The sequence below is a fragment of the Prionailurus viverrinus genome, chromosome A2 (genome assembly GCF_022837055.1).
Source record: "Prionailurus viverrinus isolate Anna chromosome A2, UM_Priviv_1.0, whole genome shotgun sequence".
In the NCBI taxonomy this organism is placed as follows: Eukaryota; Metazoa; Chordata; class Mammalia; order Carnivora; family Felidae; genus Prionailurus; species Prionailurus viverrinus.
Genome location: NC_062562.1, coordinates 9,649,002 through 9,668,409, shown reverse-complemented (window position 1 = coordinate 9,668,409; position 19,408 = coordinate 9,649,002). Strand labels below are relative to the sequence as shown.

Below are 19,408 nucleotides of genomic sequence, written 5' to 3'. Positions count from 1 at the left end.
ACAACAAGAAAAATAGATATATAACTCAATGAAATAGGAGGGAGCCCAGAAATAAATCCTCATACATACTACTAAATGACTTTTGACAAGACTGCAGCATATTTCAATGGTATATAGGCAGTCCTTTGAAGCAAATGTGATGGAAAACTGGATATCCACGTGCAAAATGAGGAAGGTGACCCTTCTTTCCACATCTACAAACATGACTCCAAATGGATCACAGATCTAAACATAAGATCTTGAGAAACTTCACAGAAGACCATGGGGGAGGGGAAGGGGAAAAAAAGTTACAGAAAGGGAGGGAGGCAAACCATAAGAGACCTGGATACTGAGAACGGACTGAGGGTTGATGGGGGGTGGGGGAGAGGGGAAAGTGGGTGATGGGCATTGAGGAGGGCACTTGGATGAGAACTGGGTGCTGTATGGAAACCAATCTGACAATAAATTATATTAAAAAAATAAAAAATAAACATAAGATATAAAACTGTAAATAAACAGAAGAAAACATACAGATACATCTTTGTGACTCTGGATTTGACAAAGATTTCTTGGATACAACACCAAAGACGCAGGCAGCTAGCGAAACAATTACATCAGCAAAATCAAAATATTTGTGCATGAAGGGCACTATTTCCAAATGAAAAGGCAACCGCAAAATGGAGAAACTATTGCTGAATCACACACCTGATAAAAGATTGATATCCAAACTGTGTACAGACTTTCAAGAATTCTTGAAAAAAGAAACCCAACTCAATTTTAAAAAGGTAGCACTGGGGCAAATTGGTGTCTCAGTCGGTTGACCATCTGCACTAGATTTCGCCTTGGATCATGACCCAGGATTCTTGGATCGAGCCCTGTGTCAGGCTCTGTGCTGTGCATGGAGCCTGCTTGGGATTCTCTCTCTCCCTCGCCCCTCTATCCCACTTACATGCTCTCTCTCTTTAAACTTTTTTTTTTAAGGCAAAACTTATTTAAATACCTGTTAGTTAACACACAGTGTCATATTAGTTTCAGGTGTACAATACAGTGAATCAATACTTCCATAATACAAGCTTTTAAAATATATATTTAAAAAAAACTGCCCGAGGATGTGGAGAAAGGGGAACCTCTTGCACTGATGGTGGGAAGGCAAACTGCTGCAGCCACTGTGGAAAACGGTATGAAGATTCCTCAAAAAGTGAAAAATAGAAGGGCATTTGTTGCTTCACCGTCATAAAGAATGAAATCTTGCCATTTGAAATGACATGGATGGAACTAGCATGTATTGTGCCACGCAAAATAAGTCAGAGCAAGACAAATTTCATATATCATTTATATGTGGAATTTAAGAAACAGAACAGACAAACAGGGAAAGGGAGAGAAAACTAATATGACATAAAAACATAGACAGCAGCAAACCATAAGAGACTCTTAACCACAGAGAACAAAGTGAGAGTTGCTGGAAGAGAGGTGGATGGGGGAGAGACTAGATGGGTGATGGGCATTAAGGGAGGCACTTGTTGCGATGAGCACCGTGTATTCTATGCAGACAACGAATCACTAAATTCTACTCCAGAAACTAATAGTGTACTCTATGGTAACTAACTTGAACTTAAATAAAATCTTGGAAGAAAAAAAACAGAGGTACCCTACAATCCAGTAATCCCACTACTGGGTCATTACCCCCCAAAATACAAAACACTCATTCAAAGGGATAAATGCACTTCTATGTTTTTAGCACTATCACTTACAGTAGCCAAATAATGGAAGCAGCCTACGTGTCCATTGATAAGATGAATGGATAAGAATCTGGTATAGACGTACAATGGAATACTACTCACCCATAAAAATGAATGATGTCTTCCCATTTGCAACAACTTGGATGGAGTCAGTGAGTATAACGTTGAGCAAAATAAGTCAGGTAGAGAAAGACAAATACCACATGACCTTACTCACATGCGGAACTTAAGAAACAAAACAAATGAGTACAAGAGGAAAAGAGAGAGAGGAGAAGCTTATGGTTACCAGAGGGGAAAGGAGGAGATGGGGGAAATAGATGATGGGGATCAAGCAGTGCATTTGTTGTGATGAGCACTGGGTGTTTCATGGAGGTGTTGAAGCAGTACCTTGTACACCTGAAACTGATATTACACTGTATGTTAACTACATAGGAATTAAAACTTTTAAATAAATTTTTAAAAAAGTAAAACTAATGGGGAGCCTGGTTGCTTCTGTCGGTTAAATGTCTGACTCTTGGTTTCAGCTCGGCCATGATCTCACAGTTTGTGAGTTCGAGCCCCACTTCTGGCTCTGCACTGACTGCATAGAGCCTGCTTGGGATTCTCTCTCTCCCTCTCTCTCTGCCGCTCCCCTCCTCATGCTCGTGCGATCTCTCTCTCTCTCTCTCTCTCTCTCTCTCTCTCTCTCTCTCTCCTTCTCTCAGAATAAGCAAAGTTAAAAAATAAAAAATACATTTATAAAAAAACTAAAACTAAATTTGAAAAACAAAAAAAGGCAATGAACTCAAGAATTTCTGGCAATGGCTACTCAGCACATGAAAGATGCACAACATGACTAATCACTACAGAAATGCAAATAAAAACCATAGCGTGATACCACGCCACACACACTAGGATGGCTGTTGTAAAACCAAAACAGAAAATGCGTGTTGGTGAGGATGTGAAGAAACTGGAACTCCGTTGTGCTTTGCTGATGAGAATAAAATGTAGAATTATCATTCGATGCAGTAATTTTCCTTCTGTTTATATACCCACTTAAATACCCCAGAAGAATGTAAAGCAGGGAGCAAAACACATATTTCTACACCAGTTTTCATAACAGATTATTCACAGTAATGAAAATGTGGAGACAACCCAAATGTCCATCAACAAACTCACAGATAAACGAAGTGTCGTGAACGCAGACAGTGGAACAGCATTCAGCCTTTACAATGGAGGGAATTCTGGCATAGTCTACAACATGGGTGAAACTCTCAAACACAAGGCTAAGTGTCAGAAGCCAGACACAAAAGGACCAGTTTCACACAATGACATCTACATGAGGTATCTAGAGTACTCGGTTTTAGAGAGAGAAGGTAGGATGGTGGGAGACAGGGGCTGGGCTAAGGGGCAATGCAGATATAGTATTTCAAGGGCACAAAGGCTCAGTTTGAGACAATGAGAAAGTTCTGGAGATTGATAGAGGTGGTGGTTGCTCAACAGAGAGAAAATACTTAACGCCACATAAGTATATCTCAAAGTGTCCAAAATAATAAATTTTATATAGCCTTTACCCTAACAAAAAAAGAATTTTTAAAGAGTGACATGTTCTAAAAGAATTTCAGGGGTGCCTGGTGGCTCAGTTGGCTAGGCATCTGACTCTAGATTTCAGCTCAGGTCATGATCTGACCTGAGGCCAGGTTCCTGAGTTCAAGCCCCACATTGGGCTCTTCACTGGCAGTATGGAGCCTGCTTAGGATTTTCTCTCTCTCCCTCTTTCTATCCCAATCCAGCTACTTCTTTCTCTCTCTCAAAGTAAATGAATAAACTTAAAAAAAAAAAAAAGAATTTCAGTGCCATAAATAGCTTAATATGACGTAGAAGAAGGAATCCAAAATACAAGGAGACAAGGGCATCGTGATATGTTTATCTTGTGTGATTCAATGTCTCAACCCCAAAGTATACCAAAACTGAGGTTTCAGACGACATAAAATTCCTAAGGTCATTGAGAACTACCTTGGGAAGCACCTAAAGTCTTCCCTCACAAGCTCTACAGAGCTTGCCCTCCATATGACAGACTTACCATGGACATGCTGAAATTGAAATGCCTTTGTCCTGACTTCAGCCCCTCCTTAACTGCCAGAGGCCATGTCAGCAGTCCAACACCATTGGAGGTATGTTATTCATAGTGCATGTAAGAGTTAATCATTTTCATCCAAATTGGTGAAGCCACAGAGATTTTTAGAAATGACAAATTCATCAGGGTGTCTCCAAGAGACAAAATTGATGGGCAGCTCACCAAGGGCACATCTGATTTGTGTAACTAAAAAAAAAAATCCACCTCTAATAATCATGAAGACAAGATTGACCTGAGTCACCACAATAAGGGGTCATAATCTCTATCAGTCCTGAGACTGTTCACTGACCCAGATCCTCAATTGATGGGACCATTTACACCTGATGGAAGGCTGTAAAATGGCAACAAGTGCTTTACATTTTCCTCCAAACACAACCCAAAGGCTCTGAGATGATGGCGCTGGCTAGCTTATAATGGTTCATGGGGACTGTGGTCTGAACCAAAATTGGCGCCTTGATATTGGGCAAGATGAGAGCAACTACACCATGGAAATTGGCAAATGCTATAAAGAAGCTTTCTTCTTATTCCTTTGTTTTTATTTTCTGCCTTTCTTCTTGCTTTCCCTGTTTCTTTTTGTCTGTGCATTTGAGATATCATTCCATGAACATTTATCTGCATACTAGTGTTTGAAAAGACCTGTGAACTTTCAGCTGGAAAACTGTGAATCAGGTAATAGGGAATTACCATTATTGCCTACAATCCAAGTGGGGGACTCTGGCATCAGGTGATAAGGAGACATTTGTCTTACTCTGTCTCACACAGCACAGGTTAGGTCCACAAATGTATCCTGATCTCACTGCTAATTCCTGGGGTGCAACATTAGAAAAGATGGAGGTGGCAATGGGCAGAGTAGCCTTATTGTGTGTGAAGTCTGTGAAGAGCCTATTACGATAGGAGGTGCTGAGGGAAATCACAAGACAGTGCTGCCGCCTACCAAATATTTTTTAAATTTTTTTTTAACGTTTATTCATTTTTGAGACAGAGAGAGACAGAGCAGGAACGGGGGAGGGTCACAGAGAGAGGGAGACACAGAATCCGAAACAGGCTCCAGGCTCTGAGCTGTCAGCACAGAGCCCCACGCGGGGCTCAAACCCACGGACCGTGGGATCATGACCTGAGCCGAAGTCAGATGCTTAACCGACCGAGCCACCCAGGCGCCCCTCGCCTACCAAATATTAAGAGAAAAATAATAATGCATCCTTGGGAGAATCACCAAGGTTGACACCATCAAGGCCTGAAACAGCAGGAGCTGCAATTTCTGTTACCTTCACACTTAATTTATGGTTAGGACTGTGTGAGGGGAAACTACAGATTGCATACTGAATGTGGATTATTGTAAACTAATCACACAGGGTTCCCGGTGGCTCTGCTCTTATAGATATGATCACCTGCCGAGGTGAATTGGCATAAAACCCTGGAAACTCATCTATAAATTCTGGTATGTTCAATGATTTTCCTCCAAAAGCAGATACTCTAACAGGTACCTGTTTTCAACCCACAGAAGAAGCATTTCACATTTACTCCCTGTCTCCTCCTATCACATTTTAAGTATTCAATTTGCTATATCATTTATATGTTTCTAAAAATACATGAAATGGGAGCCCCTGGGGGTCTCGGTTGAGTGTCCATCTTTGGTTCAGGTCATGATCTCCCAATTCCTGGGTTCATGCCAAGCATCAGGCTCTGTGCACACGGCTCAGAGCCTGGAGCCTGTTTCTGATTCTATGTCTCCCTCTGTCTCTGGCCTTCCTCTCTCGCTCTCTCCCTCTCTCTCTCTCTCTCTCAAAAAATGAATAAACATTAATTTTTTTTAATCCATGCAATAGAATTTAATGAGAGGTCTAAACAGTTTTAAAGAAGTACAGAAGACTGCAAAGGAAACAATCAACAAAACTAAAAGGCAACCTATGGAATGGGAAAAGATGTTTGAAAACGATATATCAGACAAAGGGCTAGTATCCAAAATCTATAAAGAACTCACCATACTCCACACCCGAAAAACAAATAATCCAGTGAAGAAATGGGCAGAAGACATGAATAGACACTTTTCTAAAGAAGACATCCAGATGGCCAACAGGCACATGAAAAGATGCTCAACGTCACTCCTCCTCAGGGAAATACAAATTAAAACCACACTGAGATATCACCTCACGCCAGTCAGAGTGGCTAAAATGAACAAATCAGGAGACTATAGATGCTGGAGAGGATGTGGAGAAACGGGAACCCTCTTGCACTGTTGGTGGGAATGCAAATTGGTGCAGCCACTCTGGAAAACAGTGTGGAGGTTCCTCAAAAATTAAAAATAGATCTACCCTATGACCCAGCAATATCACTGCTAGGAATTTACCCAAGGGATCCAGGAGTGCTGATGCATAGGGGCACTTGTACCCCAATGTTTAGAGCAGTACTTTCAACAATGGCCAAATTATGGAAAGAGCTTAAATGTCCATCAACTGACAAATGGATAAAGAAATTGTGGTTTATATACACAATGAAATCCTATTTGGCAATGAGAAAGAATGAAATATGGCCATTTGTAGCAATGTGGATGGTTATGCTAAGTGTTATGCTAAGTGAAACAAGTCATACAGAGAAAGACAGATACCTTATGTTTTCACTCTTATGTGGATCCTGAGAAACTTAACAGAAGACCATGGGGGAGGAGAAGGAAAAAAAAAAGTTAGAGAGGGAGCGAGCGAAACCATAAGAGACTCTTAAAAACTGAGAACAAACTGAGGGTTGATGGGGGGGTGGGAGGGAGGGAAGGGTGGGTGATGGGTATTGAGGAGGGCACCTTTTGGGATGAGCACTGGGTGTTGTATGGAAACCAATTTGACAATAAATTTTATAATAAATAAATAAATAAATAAATAAATAAATAAATAAATAAATTTACATTCAAATTAGTTAGCATATAGTGCAACAATGATTTCAGGAGTAGATTCCTTAGTGCCCCTTAAAAAATATATATATTTTTAAAAAAGACTCTGAAATACAGAGAATATATTGGTGGTTCCCAGAAGGAAGGGGGTGGGGTGGGTGGATGAGATAGATAAAAGAGATTAATGGGTGCCTGGGTGGTTCAGTTGGTTGAACGACTCCCTCTTGATTTCAGCTCAGGTCATGATTCCAGGGTCATGGGATACAGCCCTGCGTTGGGCCCCACACAGAGGGTGCAGTCCGCTTAAGATTCTCTCTCTCTCTCTCTCTCTCTCTCTCTTCCCCTCTCTCCCTCCCTCTCCTTCTGACCCTCTCTCCATCTTGTGCTCTCTCTGTCTCTGAAATAAAAATGTTTTTAAACAATACTTAAAAAGATAAAGGGATTAAGAGTACACTTATCTCCATAAGTATTGAACAATGTATAAATTGTTAAAGTTATTCATTGTACACCTCAAATTAATATAACACTGTATGTAAACTATACTTCAATAAAAATAATGCCTGGAGAAGGGGGGAGATATATGATTTTCAGAGTTACCACATTATATTTTTTTAAATTAAAAAAAAAAAAGTTTACTCATCTTTGAGATGAGAGAGAGCGCGCACAAGGCGGGGGAGAGAAAGAAAAAAGAGGGGGACACAGAATCTGAAGCAGGCTCCAGGCTCTGAGTTGTCAGCACAGAGCCTGATGCAGGCCTGTGAGACATGACCTGAGCTCAAGTTGGACGCTTAACTGACTGAACCACTCAGGCACCACCCACATTATATTTTTAAATGATCAGTTTTCATTGTTAAAAAAAAAAAAGAACAAAAACAAATATAACTCAATTGTAATAACAACAGAAATATAACTAAGTGCAATAGGAGGGAGCCCAGAAAAAAACTCTCATACATACAACTGAATGATTTTTGAAAAGAGTTCCAGGAAAGTTCAAAGATAAATGTACAGTCTTTCTAAGAAATCATTATAGGGCACCTGGGTGGCTTAGTCAGCTGAGTGTCCAACTCAGATTTCGGCTCAGGTCATGATTCCAGTGTGGTGGGATCAATCCCTACATTGGGCTCTGCACTGAGTGTGGAGACTGATAAATATTCTTTCTCTCTCTCCCTCTACCCCTTTCCCCAGCTCACACTCTCTCACTCTATAAACACATACATACATACATACATACATACACACATAAAATGGTGGTGGGAGACCTGGATATCCACATACAAGAATAAATAAATAAAAGATGAAAGTGTCCTTTTCATCTACCATCTACAAACATGACTGCAAATGGACCTCATACCTAACCATAGGGAATAAAACTGTAATTTGGCTATTGTTGTTAGCACTGCTATAAACACTGGGGTGCATGTGCCCCTGAGAAGCAGCATTTTTGTATCTTTTGGATAAATACCCAGTCATGCAACTGCTGGGTCATACAGTAGTTCTATTTAAAAGAGGTGGTATTATATATACAATGGGATCCTACTCTGTCACCAAAAAGTATGAAATCTTGTCATCTGCACCAATGTGAATGAAACTGGGGCATATCCTGCTAAGTGAAATAAGTCCATCAGAAAAAGACAAATACCATATGATTTCACTCATATGTGGGATTTAAGAAACACAACAGATGAACATAGGAGAAGGGAAGGAAAAATAAGATAAAAACAGAGAGGAAGACAAACTGTAAGAGACTCCTATATACAGAGAATAAACTGAGGGTTGCTGGAGGGGAGGTGGGTGGGAAGATGGGCTAAATGGTGACGGACATTAAGTAGGACACTTGTTGGGTGTTATATGTAAGTGATGAATCCCTAGGTTCTACTCCTGAAACCAATATTACACTGTATGTTAACTTACTTGGATTTACATAAATAATTTTAAATAATAAAAAAAAGAAATAAAACTGTAACCCCTTAGAAGAAAACACAGAGAGAGATGCACCTCCATGACACTGGATTTGACAAAGTTTTCCTGAATATAACACCAAAGACACAGGCGACTAGAGAAAAAATTACTTCAGCAAAATAAAAAAAATATTTGGACATTGAAGGGCACTATTCCCCAAGTGAAAAAGGCAGCCCACAAAATGGAGAAAGGACTGGAAAATCACACACCTGATAATAGATTAATATCCAAAATATGTAAAGAATTGCAAAACTTCGGGGCGCCTGGGTGGCTCAGTTGGTTGAGCATCGGACTTTGGCTCAGGTCATGATCTCGCAGTGCGTGAGTTTGAGCCTCGCATTGGGCTGTGTGCTGAACAGCTCGGAGCCTGGAGCCTGCTTCAGATTCTGTGTCTCCCTCTCTCTCTGCCCCTCCCCTGTTCATGCTCTGTCCCTCTCTGTCTCAAAAATAAACATTAAAAAAAGAAAACAAAAACAATGTATTCAAGAATTTCAAAAATTCAACAGCAAAACAACTCAGTTAAAAAACAGGCAATGTCATTAGATATTTCTCCAGAGAAGATATAGGAATGACTAATTCGCTCATGAAAGATGCGCAACATAACTAATCATTAGGGAAGGCAAACCAAAACCATAATGCATAGATACCAACTCACACACACTAGTATGGCTATTGTAAAAATTAAATCAGAAAATAAGTGTTGGTGAGATTGTGGAGAAATTGGAGACTAAAAAGGGGCACAGCTGCTGGAGGAAACAGTGTGCTAGTTCCTCAGAAATGTAAACATAGAATTATCATTTGATCCAGTAGATTCACTTCTGGTTATGTACCACTTATATGCCCCAAAAGACTAAAGCAGTGACTAGAAAAGATTTTTTGTACAACACTTTTCATAACAGATTTATTTACAGTAGCCAAAATGTGGAGACAACCCAAATGCCCATCGACAAACTCACAGACGAACAAAATGTGGTGAAAGCATACAGTGGAATATCATTCAGGCTTTAATATGAATAGAATTCTGGCATAGGCTACAACATAGGTGCAAAAAACATTATGCTAAGTGAAAGGAAGGATGTAAAAGGATCCATATTATACAATAACAGCTACATAAGGAACCTTTAGTATCCAGTTTTAGAGAAAGAGGTACGATGGTGGGAGACAGGGACTGGAAAAGGGGGCAATGGGGAGTTAGTATTTCAAGTGGACAAAGATTCAGTTTGAGATGATGAGAAAATTCTGGAGACGGATCGAGGTGGTGATTGCACAACAGTGAAAAAGTACTTAAGGCCACTTCAGTGTATTTCAAAATGTTTAAAATAATAAATTTCATATATTTTTTACCCTGACGAAAAAGGAACTAAAAGAGTGACATATTCTAAAAGAATTTCAGTGCCATAAAGACCTTGATGATGTAGAGGAAGGAATCCAAAGTACAAGGAGACAAGAGTGTTTTGATGGGTTTATCTTGTGTGATTCTACCCTATGAGACCCCAACACCCCCCTCAACCACAAAGTACACCCAAAATAAGAGTTTGGAGAATATAAAATTCATAAAGCATTGAGAAACACCTTGGCGAGGGATGTAATGTCTTCCTTGACAAGCTCTACAGAGCTTCTCCCCAGTATGACAGACTTACCATGGACATGCTGAAATTGAAATGTCTTTGTCCTGAGTTCAGCCCCTGCCCCCTCCACTGAATTGCCAGAGGCCATGTCAACAGTCTGAAACCACCCAGGGTATAGTATTATAGTGCATATAAGAGTTAATCATTCTCATCAGCATTGGTTGAGCCACAGAGATTTCTGGAACTGGCATTTTCATCAAGGTGTCTCCATGAAACAAAATGATGGGTGGCTTACTAAGGGTTCATCCAAGTTGTGTAGCTATGAAAAACAAGGAAAACAAAAACAACAACCAAAACACCTACCTCTAATAATCATGAAGTAAAGATTGACCTGAATCACCACAATGAAGGGTCATAATCTCTACTTGCCTCTCAGACCTGAGACTGTTCACTGACTCAGATCCTCAGTTGATGGAACCAATTACCCCTGAGTGAAGAATGTAAGATAGCAACAAATGCTTTACATTTTCCACCAAACCCAACCCAAAGACTCTAAGGTAATGGTGGTAGCCAACTTATAATGGTTCATGGGGACTGTGGTCTGAACCAAAATTGGTAGCTTGATATTGGGCAAGATGAGAGTAATTTTACCACGGAAACTGGCAACTGCTATAAGTAAGCTCTCTTCTTTATTCTATTTTTCTCATTTTCTTTCTTTCTTCTTGCTTTCCCTGTTTCTTCTTCTCTTTGCTTTTGAGTGAGAGCCCCTTAAACATTTCTCTGAATATTAGTCCTTAAAGGGACCTGTGGACTTTTACCTGGAAAACTGTGAATCAGGTAATAGGAAATTACCATTATGGCCAACCATCAAACTGGTGGCTTCTGGGGTAAGGTGATAAGGAGACTTTCACTTGCTCTGCCTCATAAAGCACAGGCTAGAACCATAAGTATATCCTGCTATCAATGCCTAAATTCTGGGATGCATCATTAGAAAAGAAAGAGGTAAGGGCACCTGAGTGGTTCAGTTGGTTAAGCATCTGACTTCAGCTCAGGTCACAATCTCACAATTTGTGGGTTCAAGCCCCACATCGGGCTCTGTGCTGACAGCTCAGAGCCTGGAGCCTGCTTCAGATTCTGTGCTTCCCTCTCTCTCTCTGCCCATCCCTCTGCCCCCACCCCCATGCTCTGTCTGTCTGAAAAATAAATAAAAACATTAAAAAAAAATTTTTAAAGAAAAGACAGAGGTGGCAATAGGCAGACTATCCATATTGTGGTTGGGATCTGTTAAGGGCTTATCATAGTTTGGAGGTGCTGAGGGAAATCAGGAGATAGGGTTGCTACCTACTATAATATTAAAAGAAAAGTAATAGTACATGCCTGGGATAAGCACAAACAATGACACCATCAATGCCTGAAAAATCAGGAGTTGTCATTTCTATTAACTTCACATGTAATTACTGTTTTGAAGTGTGCAAGGGGAAACTAGATATTGCATAGTGAATGTGGATTATTGTTAACAAATCACACAGGATTCCAGGGGCCTCTGCTCTTGCAGATGTGAGCTCTTTCCAAGGTGGATTGACAGAAACCCCAGGAACCTGGTATATAACCCCTGATATGTTCAAAGATTTTACTGCCAAAGCAGATACTCTACCAGACAGCTGCTTTCATCTCAGAGAGGAAGTATTCCACATTTACTCCACTGGCTTATCCTATCACATCATAAGTACTCCATTTCCTATAGCCTTTATTTGTTGCTGAAAATCCATGCGATGGAATTTAATGAGAAGTCTAAACCGTTTAAAAGAAATACAGAAGAGGAGCACCTGGGTGGCTCAGGAACTTAGCATCAACTTTTGATATCAGCTCAACTTATGATATGAACTCATCAATTGTGAGATCACACCCCACATCAGACTCTGCTCTGATTGCAAGGAGCCTGTTTAGGATTCTCCCTCTCCCTCTCTCTGCCCCTCCCTGCTCTCTCTCTCTCAAAATAAATAAACTTCAACAAGAAAAGAGATACAGAAGAAATGGTGGCTCATAATGTATGAAAACCATAAACCAACCCAAAGTGTAGAAAGACAAACTGCAGATTGTCAGCCTATGAACTGACACAAATATCATGATCTAGGTTTTCTAGGGTTTGGAGCCCTGTTACTCAAGTCCTTATCCTGAAACAAAGAATCCTATATGCAGAGAATGTCTCTCGGCTAAAGATCCTTCTCAGAGCTTGCTTGATGTCTCTGTTCCTCAGACCATAGATGAAGGGGTTCAGCATGGGTGTCACCACTGTGAACATCACTGAGGCTATGGCACTTGCTCTGGAGTTTTGTGAAGCAGCAAAACTAAGATAAACCCCAAGGCTTGTACCGTAGAACAAAGAGACCACTGAGAGATGAGACCCACACGTGGAAAATGCTTTATACTTGCCCCTCACTGATGAAATTCTCAAAATGGAAGTGACAATTCTAGAGTAAGAGAACAGGATGCCAGTGAGTGGAACAACACCCAGAAGTCCACTTGTGACATAGATCATCAGGTCATTGAGGAAGGTATCAGAGCAAGCAAGTTGGAGCACCTGCTTAAGTTCACAGAAAAAGTGAAGGATTTCCAGCTCTGTGCAAAAGGAGAGTCGCAAAATCATCAAGTCATGTAATAGAGAGGTAAGAACACTCAATATCCAGGGAACCAGAAGCAGGATGCTGCAGAATTTGGGATTCATGATGACCATGTAGTGCAATGGGTGACAGATGGCCACAAACCGGTCATAGGCCATCACTGTCAAGAGGAAGTTGTCTAATCCTACAAAAAGCATGAAAAAGTACATCTGGCTGAGGCAACCTTTGTAGGAGATCACTCTGCTCTGCGTCTGGATGTTCAGCAGCATCTTTGGGACGGTGGTGGAGGTGAAACAGATGTCTGAAAAGGACAGGTTGGAGAGGAAGAAGTACATGGGCGTGTGGAGGCGGGAGTCCGTGATAATGGCCAGGATCATGAGCAGGTTCCCAGTGAAGGTGACCAGATACATGGACAGGAACAGCCAAAAGAGCAGGGACTGCAGCCCCCCCTCGTCTGAGAGCCCCAACAGGATAAATTCTGTAACATGAGTTTGATTTCTTCCTTCCATGTAACTGATGAAAACAGCTGGAACAGAGACAAGAGCATTGTAAAGGCACAGGCAGTGATCACAGAATTGAAAGAAATGCTGCAATTTGTGTTTTCAAAGTGTTTCATTAGTTAATTCTTAAACATTACCTACCATCTAGAAAATTTAGCAGAAAATTTCAGGGAATCCCAATGTTCCATGTTTTCCATGAGGCTGAAACTGATTCACAATCCTTGTCCTGAATCAAAACATTTATCCAAAGCAATGTTCTCCTCCATAAATTTCCTGAGACTCTTTTTGTTCACCCAACAAATATTTTAACCTATTATTTTGTTGGCAAGATTTGTTGAAAGCACTGAAAAAATTAGTGATGTGCATTTGACCTTAACAAGACTGAGTTTAAGATGTGTGTGTGTCAGAGGCAGCAAATATTACTAAATGAAGAATGATGTTTCAAGTGGTAGTTACAACCAGTAAGTAAAACAATGTCACACTAGGAATCCTAAATGAAGGGGAAACTTGCCATTGTATCATCTCTGATCAGGGGCTTCAAAGCTGAAAAACTGAGGGCAGTGGATATATGAACCATGCAGATAACTTTGAGGAAACCAATTAAGGCAGAGAAAAAGCCTGTGCAAGGACCCTAAGGCAAGACCCAAACCCATCAGGCAACATCAAAGAGAAAGCTGTGAGCAGAGCAGCTAACACAACAGGAGCAGGGGTGGGGTGTAAGATAAGAAAGAGAGGAGCTCAAAGCCTCCTGCATCTGTGGAAACGTCCTAAGAGAGTGGACACTACAGTCCATTGTTGTTTTTATACCTATATGTTATATATGATGTCTGCTACCACGGAATAAATTTTATGTAATGTGTACAGATACAACATAACTCATTCCTCCATAATTCTATCACATTCTCTCACTCTTACTGTCAGTCTTCAGTTGGTCTAAATTATGCATTTTTTAATTTCATAAAACAGTTTCAGCTTGCTTCAAATGTTTTTCATGTGTGTATATTCACTGATAATATCTCTATTCCCTACACACATACACACACACACACACACACACACACACACACACACACACAGTGCAGGTAGGAAGAGAGGCAGAGAGAGAGTTTTCCATCATTGTGGTACTGTGTACTCTTGTGGCTGAAGCACAGCTGTTTTAGAAAGCAGGGGACAGGATACACCATGAGTCAAGAGCTTATTTTTCCTAAGAGAATTGCATTTTGCAACGTAGGTGTGCCAATCAAGTCGTCATGGCTTAGAATCACAAAAACCACACAGAAATAGAAGAATTAACACCAAACTTTCTCAAACTCTTACAAAAATTCTAAGGTTAAAACTTCCTACTTTATTCCAAGAGGCCAACATTGCGCTAATACTGACCAAATAAAGACATTGCAAGAAAAGAAAAGTACACAACAATATTCCCAACAAATACTGATGTGACAATCTTTTACTAAATACTACCAAACAGAACATAGCAGCCTTTTGTTCATGGTGTACAAAAGGATAATGCATCATGACCAAGTGGGATTTATTCCTGGAATGCACGGATGGTTTTACTTACGAAAATTTGTCAGTGTGATACACCACATTAACAGAATGAAGGATAAAAGTGCATGCTTATGTCCACTGATGCAGAAAAATAGACAAAATTGGACCTTCTTTCATAATAACAACCTTCAAGAAGCTAAGAACAAAAGGAAACTTCAACATGATATAGATCATATGTGAAAGCCCACTTCTAACATCATTCTCAATAGTGAAAGGCTAAGAGTGACCTCGAAGATAAAAACAAGACAAGCATGTCTGCCTTATACCTTCTATGTAACATGGCATTGAAAGTTCCAGACAGAGAAATTAGCTGAGAGAGAGAGAGAGAGAGAGAGAGAGAAGAAAGAAAGAAAGAAAGAAAGAAAGAAAGAAAGAAAGAAAAAGTGGAGGGAGGGATGAGAGAGAAAATGAAATAAAAGTCATTAAAATTAGAAAGGAAGAATATGATTTCTGTTCACAAAGGTGATCATATTTATTTATATTTTTATTATTTATTTATTTTTGAGAGACAGTGCATGCAGAGGAGGGAAGGGGGAAAGGGGGAAGGAGGAGCACAGAGAGAGAGAGAGAGAGAGACAGAGACAGAGACAGAGACAGCGACAGACACAGAGCATCTGAAGCAATCTGTGAAGCGACAACAGAGAACATACAGGATTAAACTCATGAACCAGGAGATCATCACCTGAGCCTATGTCAGATGCCTAACCAATTGAGCCACCCAGGCATCCCATAAAGGTGATCTTATTTAAAAAGAAATAAGATATCAGGGCACCTGGGTGGCTCAAGTGGCAGTCAGTTAAGCATGGTTCTTGGTTACAGCTACGTCAGGATCTTATGGTTGGTGAGATTGAACCCCATGTCCCACTACCCTGGCAGCACAAAGCCTGCCTGGGATTTTCTCTCTCTACCACTCCCTGCCCTTTCCCCACTTGTGCACTCTCTCTTCTTCTCCTTCTCTATCAAGATATAGATAGACAGATAGACAGACAGTAGATAGATAAATATAAAAATAAACTAATAGGATATCAGTAAAAACAAATAAACCTGTTAGGCTGATACACATATTCAGCAAATTTGCAGAATACAAATCAGCACACACACACAATTTACATGGCAGAGCGAATCCCAGCATGGAATGCACCATGTGAAAAAAAAAACAAACAACTAACTGTATTACAATTGTACGAGACAATCTCAGTGAAGCAGGTAGGCAAAAAAAAGTGCAGAAATATGTGATTTGGAATATGAGTGGGTTCTGAAATTTGGAGATGAAAGAAATTGCACAGAAGCACTGCTCCATACTTAATAAAATGTATCCCAGAGGGTATTGTTAACAATACTGATACTTCTGCGCATGTGCACTGTAATTGAACATAGAAGGAAACAGAGAGCAAATGGGGGAATACGGTAATCACATTTGTTGTGGGACTTTACACGGAAGCAAGAGGCTAGTATGATCCTTGTGATAATAGAGTTGATGTCATCAGCATGAACTTGCTTCTATCTTAACATAGATACAGAGGCTTACGTATAGATACCTCTATGGATGTCTGCATATACACAGAGTAGTAAACATTTATATGTTTCCTTGCTGGGTCAGGTCAGAGGATATAGAGAACCTGGTAGCAGCAAGCACACCTGGAACCCATGTCTTGGTTTTAACCCATGTCCCAATAAAATGAAACCGGGCTCCTTGCAGAAATGACTGCTTCTAGGGCTCAGGAGAGAAACACAAGAAGCTGAAGCATCACCTTCTGTAAGAGAGTAATGAAATACTACACTCCCTTTAAAAATCCAGGAATCATGGGGGCACCTGGGTGGCTCAGTTGGCTGAGCGTCAGACTTCGGCTCAGGGCAAGATCTGACAGTTCGCGGTTCGAGCCCCGCATCAGGCTCTGTGCTGACCGCTTGCTCAGAGCTTGGAACCTGCTTCAGATTCTGTGTCTCCTTCTCTCTCTGCCCCTCCCTGCTCATGCTTTGTCTCATTCTGTCTCTCAAAAATAAATAAATGTAAAAAAAAATTTTTTAAGCTAGGAATGATAGGGACATGCCAGAGAGACATATCAGCTCACTGAAGGAGCCCCCCATTGCCAAAGCTGGACCAATTTGAGCAACAAAATAAAGTGGTATTGGGCTATGACCCAGAGTATATACTACGTATCAAGGAGTGCACACCAAAATAAATAATTAAGGAATAAAGAGAAGAAACCTTCTCAAGTGCAGAAGAATGACAATGATTTAAGAAGACAGTCTACTCTCAGAGAGGTGGAGAACTCTCAATACTTAGGATAGAAAAGTCCCTAATGAGCATAGGATATAAGGAAAGGGGAAAGACTAACCACAGTGGAAAAATTGGGCAAACCCCGTGCCAGCCAGGACATCAATATCAACACCAATGAGAATTAGTCATGTTGACAGTGGGTACATTTGATGTCATGAGATGAACATGGAAGTTTCCCTCTCTGCTCTTCCGGTCCAACATCCACAGTCCTAGTCTACTCATGAACAAAAGAAGAAGGCTAGTCCAAAAGAAGATTATATTACAAAACTCCTGACCATTACTCCTCACAACTATGAATTGCTTCAAGAACAAAGGAAGCCTGAGAAAAAGTCACTGCGTGTGGAAGCTCAGCAGATATGACGATTAAATGTAACAGGTGTAAGAGAGAGAATGTGTTCATAACTTCAGAAACTGAGAGCGGAGCTTATGGCCACCCTCTGAACTAACACAGCACGTTTTTGTTTGGTTTTTGTTTTTTTTTTTTGCAAAGGTACAACTGTTCAAAAATCAAGTTTATTAAAAATTAAAATTATTAATGACTAGCAAAATCTCTGGAAACATTGAGCTCTGAGCATGTCCCCAGGCTCTGTTATTTGCTGTGTATAAAGCAGTATCACTGCTTTCACTTTCCGTCAGTAAAATAAAATAATGATGCCACACACATAGTTTTTGAAAATTTTCAATTAAATGATGACTGTAAAAGGTCTAGCAGAGTTTCTAGTAAACATTTAAGAATGAATAAAAAACTTCATCTGAGTTTCTGTATCCACGATTTCCACCCGCTCAGAGACCCATTCCTTACCTCCCATCTCATGCTCATGGTACTATTTCCATCACTCACACTCTAAGCACAGCAGTAGAGTTTTCCTCAGAATAACCTGGGTCACTTTTCCATCAAGAAGACCTGTTCATAGCTGTCCCTGACATAAAACCGGCACATACTCTTCACTAATTTCAGAATGAAACTTCAACCCTCTAGCCAAAACGTCAATTTCTTGGGTAATCTGACTGTTGCCTACCCAACCAGGCTACTGTGGGTTCCTTTTGCAGAACCCGCAGACCCTGCTCCTGATTGGTGGTCAGACAGTAAGAAGTATTTCTAACTCCAGCAGCACAACTTCCGCTTTATGTAATCTCTGAATTTCCTCCTCTGCTGTTTCATTCTGGGCTTCTCAAATCCCCTGTGCCCACGGAAAGACTGCCTTCCAAGGCGCAGTACCTACCAGCTTCTCTGTGAAGCCTTAACTGACACCTATGAAAGAGTCCTCTTTATTGAAAACAATTAAAAAAAAATAAAGAGTCAAATTTGGAGGATCTACTTCCCCAGATTCCAATTCAACCTCGCATCACATTTATTTATTTTTACGTCTCTCAGTCTGTTTACACAGTGACTACCTTGAGAGAAGAAACAGTGTCTTTGTCATTTATTTATTCCCAGAATAAATGGTACTGTCTACCATACATTAATTGCTGAAAAATGTTGAATGACTGCAATTAACAAATGGCTCAATAATGATAAACAGTCACTCCCAACAATGGAAGACCCAGCAATGAAAACAGAGGAGGGGTGCCTGGGTGGCTCATTCAGTTAAGCATTGGACTTTGGCTCAGGTCATGATTCTCATGATTGTGGGTCAAGCCCCACATCAGGCTCTGTGCTGACAGCTCAGATTCTGTCCATCCCCTCTCTCTCTGTCCATCCCCTATTTATGCTGTCTCCTTCTCCCTCACAAATAAGTAAAAACGTTAAAAATTATAATAAAAATAAGAAACAATAAAAAAGAAAACGGATGAAATAGTGTTGAGAGCTAAAGGCCCATAGATTAAGCACTAAGGAGGAGACAGATCAGAGAGAGATGGTTTAGTGTATCCAGAGTTGCCCTCCAGAATCAAAGCCTTATTGGTCAAAACTGGCATCACTAAACTCTCCTTAACTAATTGTCCCTTTGATGCCCTCAAAATAATCACCTATAACGGGGTCCCTCCCACCATAACACATTTCCCCAGCACTTCTGGAGATGCTGTGGCTCACCTAGATGTTAACAGAGAACAGTGTGACATGAATGACCCTCTTTCTCCCATGGATGATTGGTGTCTTTGGTAGTTATATCCCCAGGAAGGGAAGAGACATGGCCCCACTTGTGAAGGTTCTGGAAGACACAGAATCACCCGGGATTACAAGAGTCCACTTCAGTAGGTGCAGCGAAGGCAGT

The 19,408-nt window shown here is 40.6% G+C and overlaps 1 protein-coding gene across 1 annotated transcript; it reads right to left on the bottom strand.

Annotated features, from left to right (window-relative positions):
- Window positions 1-12,403: 12,403 nt before the first annotated feature.
- On the bottom strand, window positions 12,404-13,384 carry LOC125160668 (olfactory receptor 7A10-like). Its single transcript, XM_047849837.1, has one exon. The coding sequence runs from the start codon at window positions 13,370-13,372 to the stop codon at window positions 12,404-12,406; it is 969 nt and encodes a 322-aa protein (XP_047705793.1). The 5' UTR covers window positions 13,373-13,384.
- Between the last annotated feature and the right edge of the window lie 6,024 nt (window positions 13,385-19,408).

Excerpts from the sequence above, each read along its gene's own strand:
- LOC125160668 (XM_047849837.1), bottom strand. The coding sequence starts at position 13,372 with ATGGAAGGAAGAAATCAAACTCATGTTACAGAATTTATCCTGTTGGGG.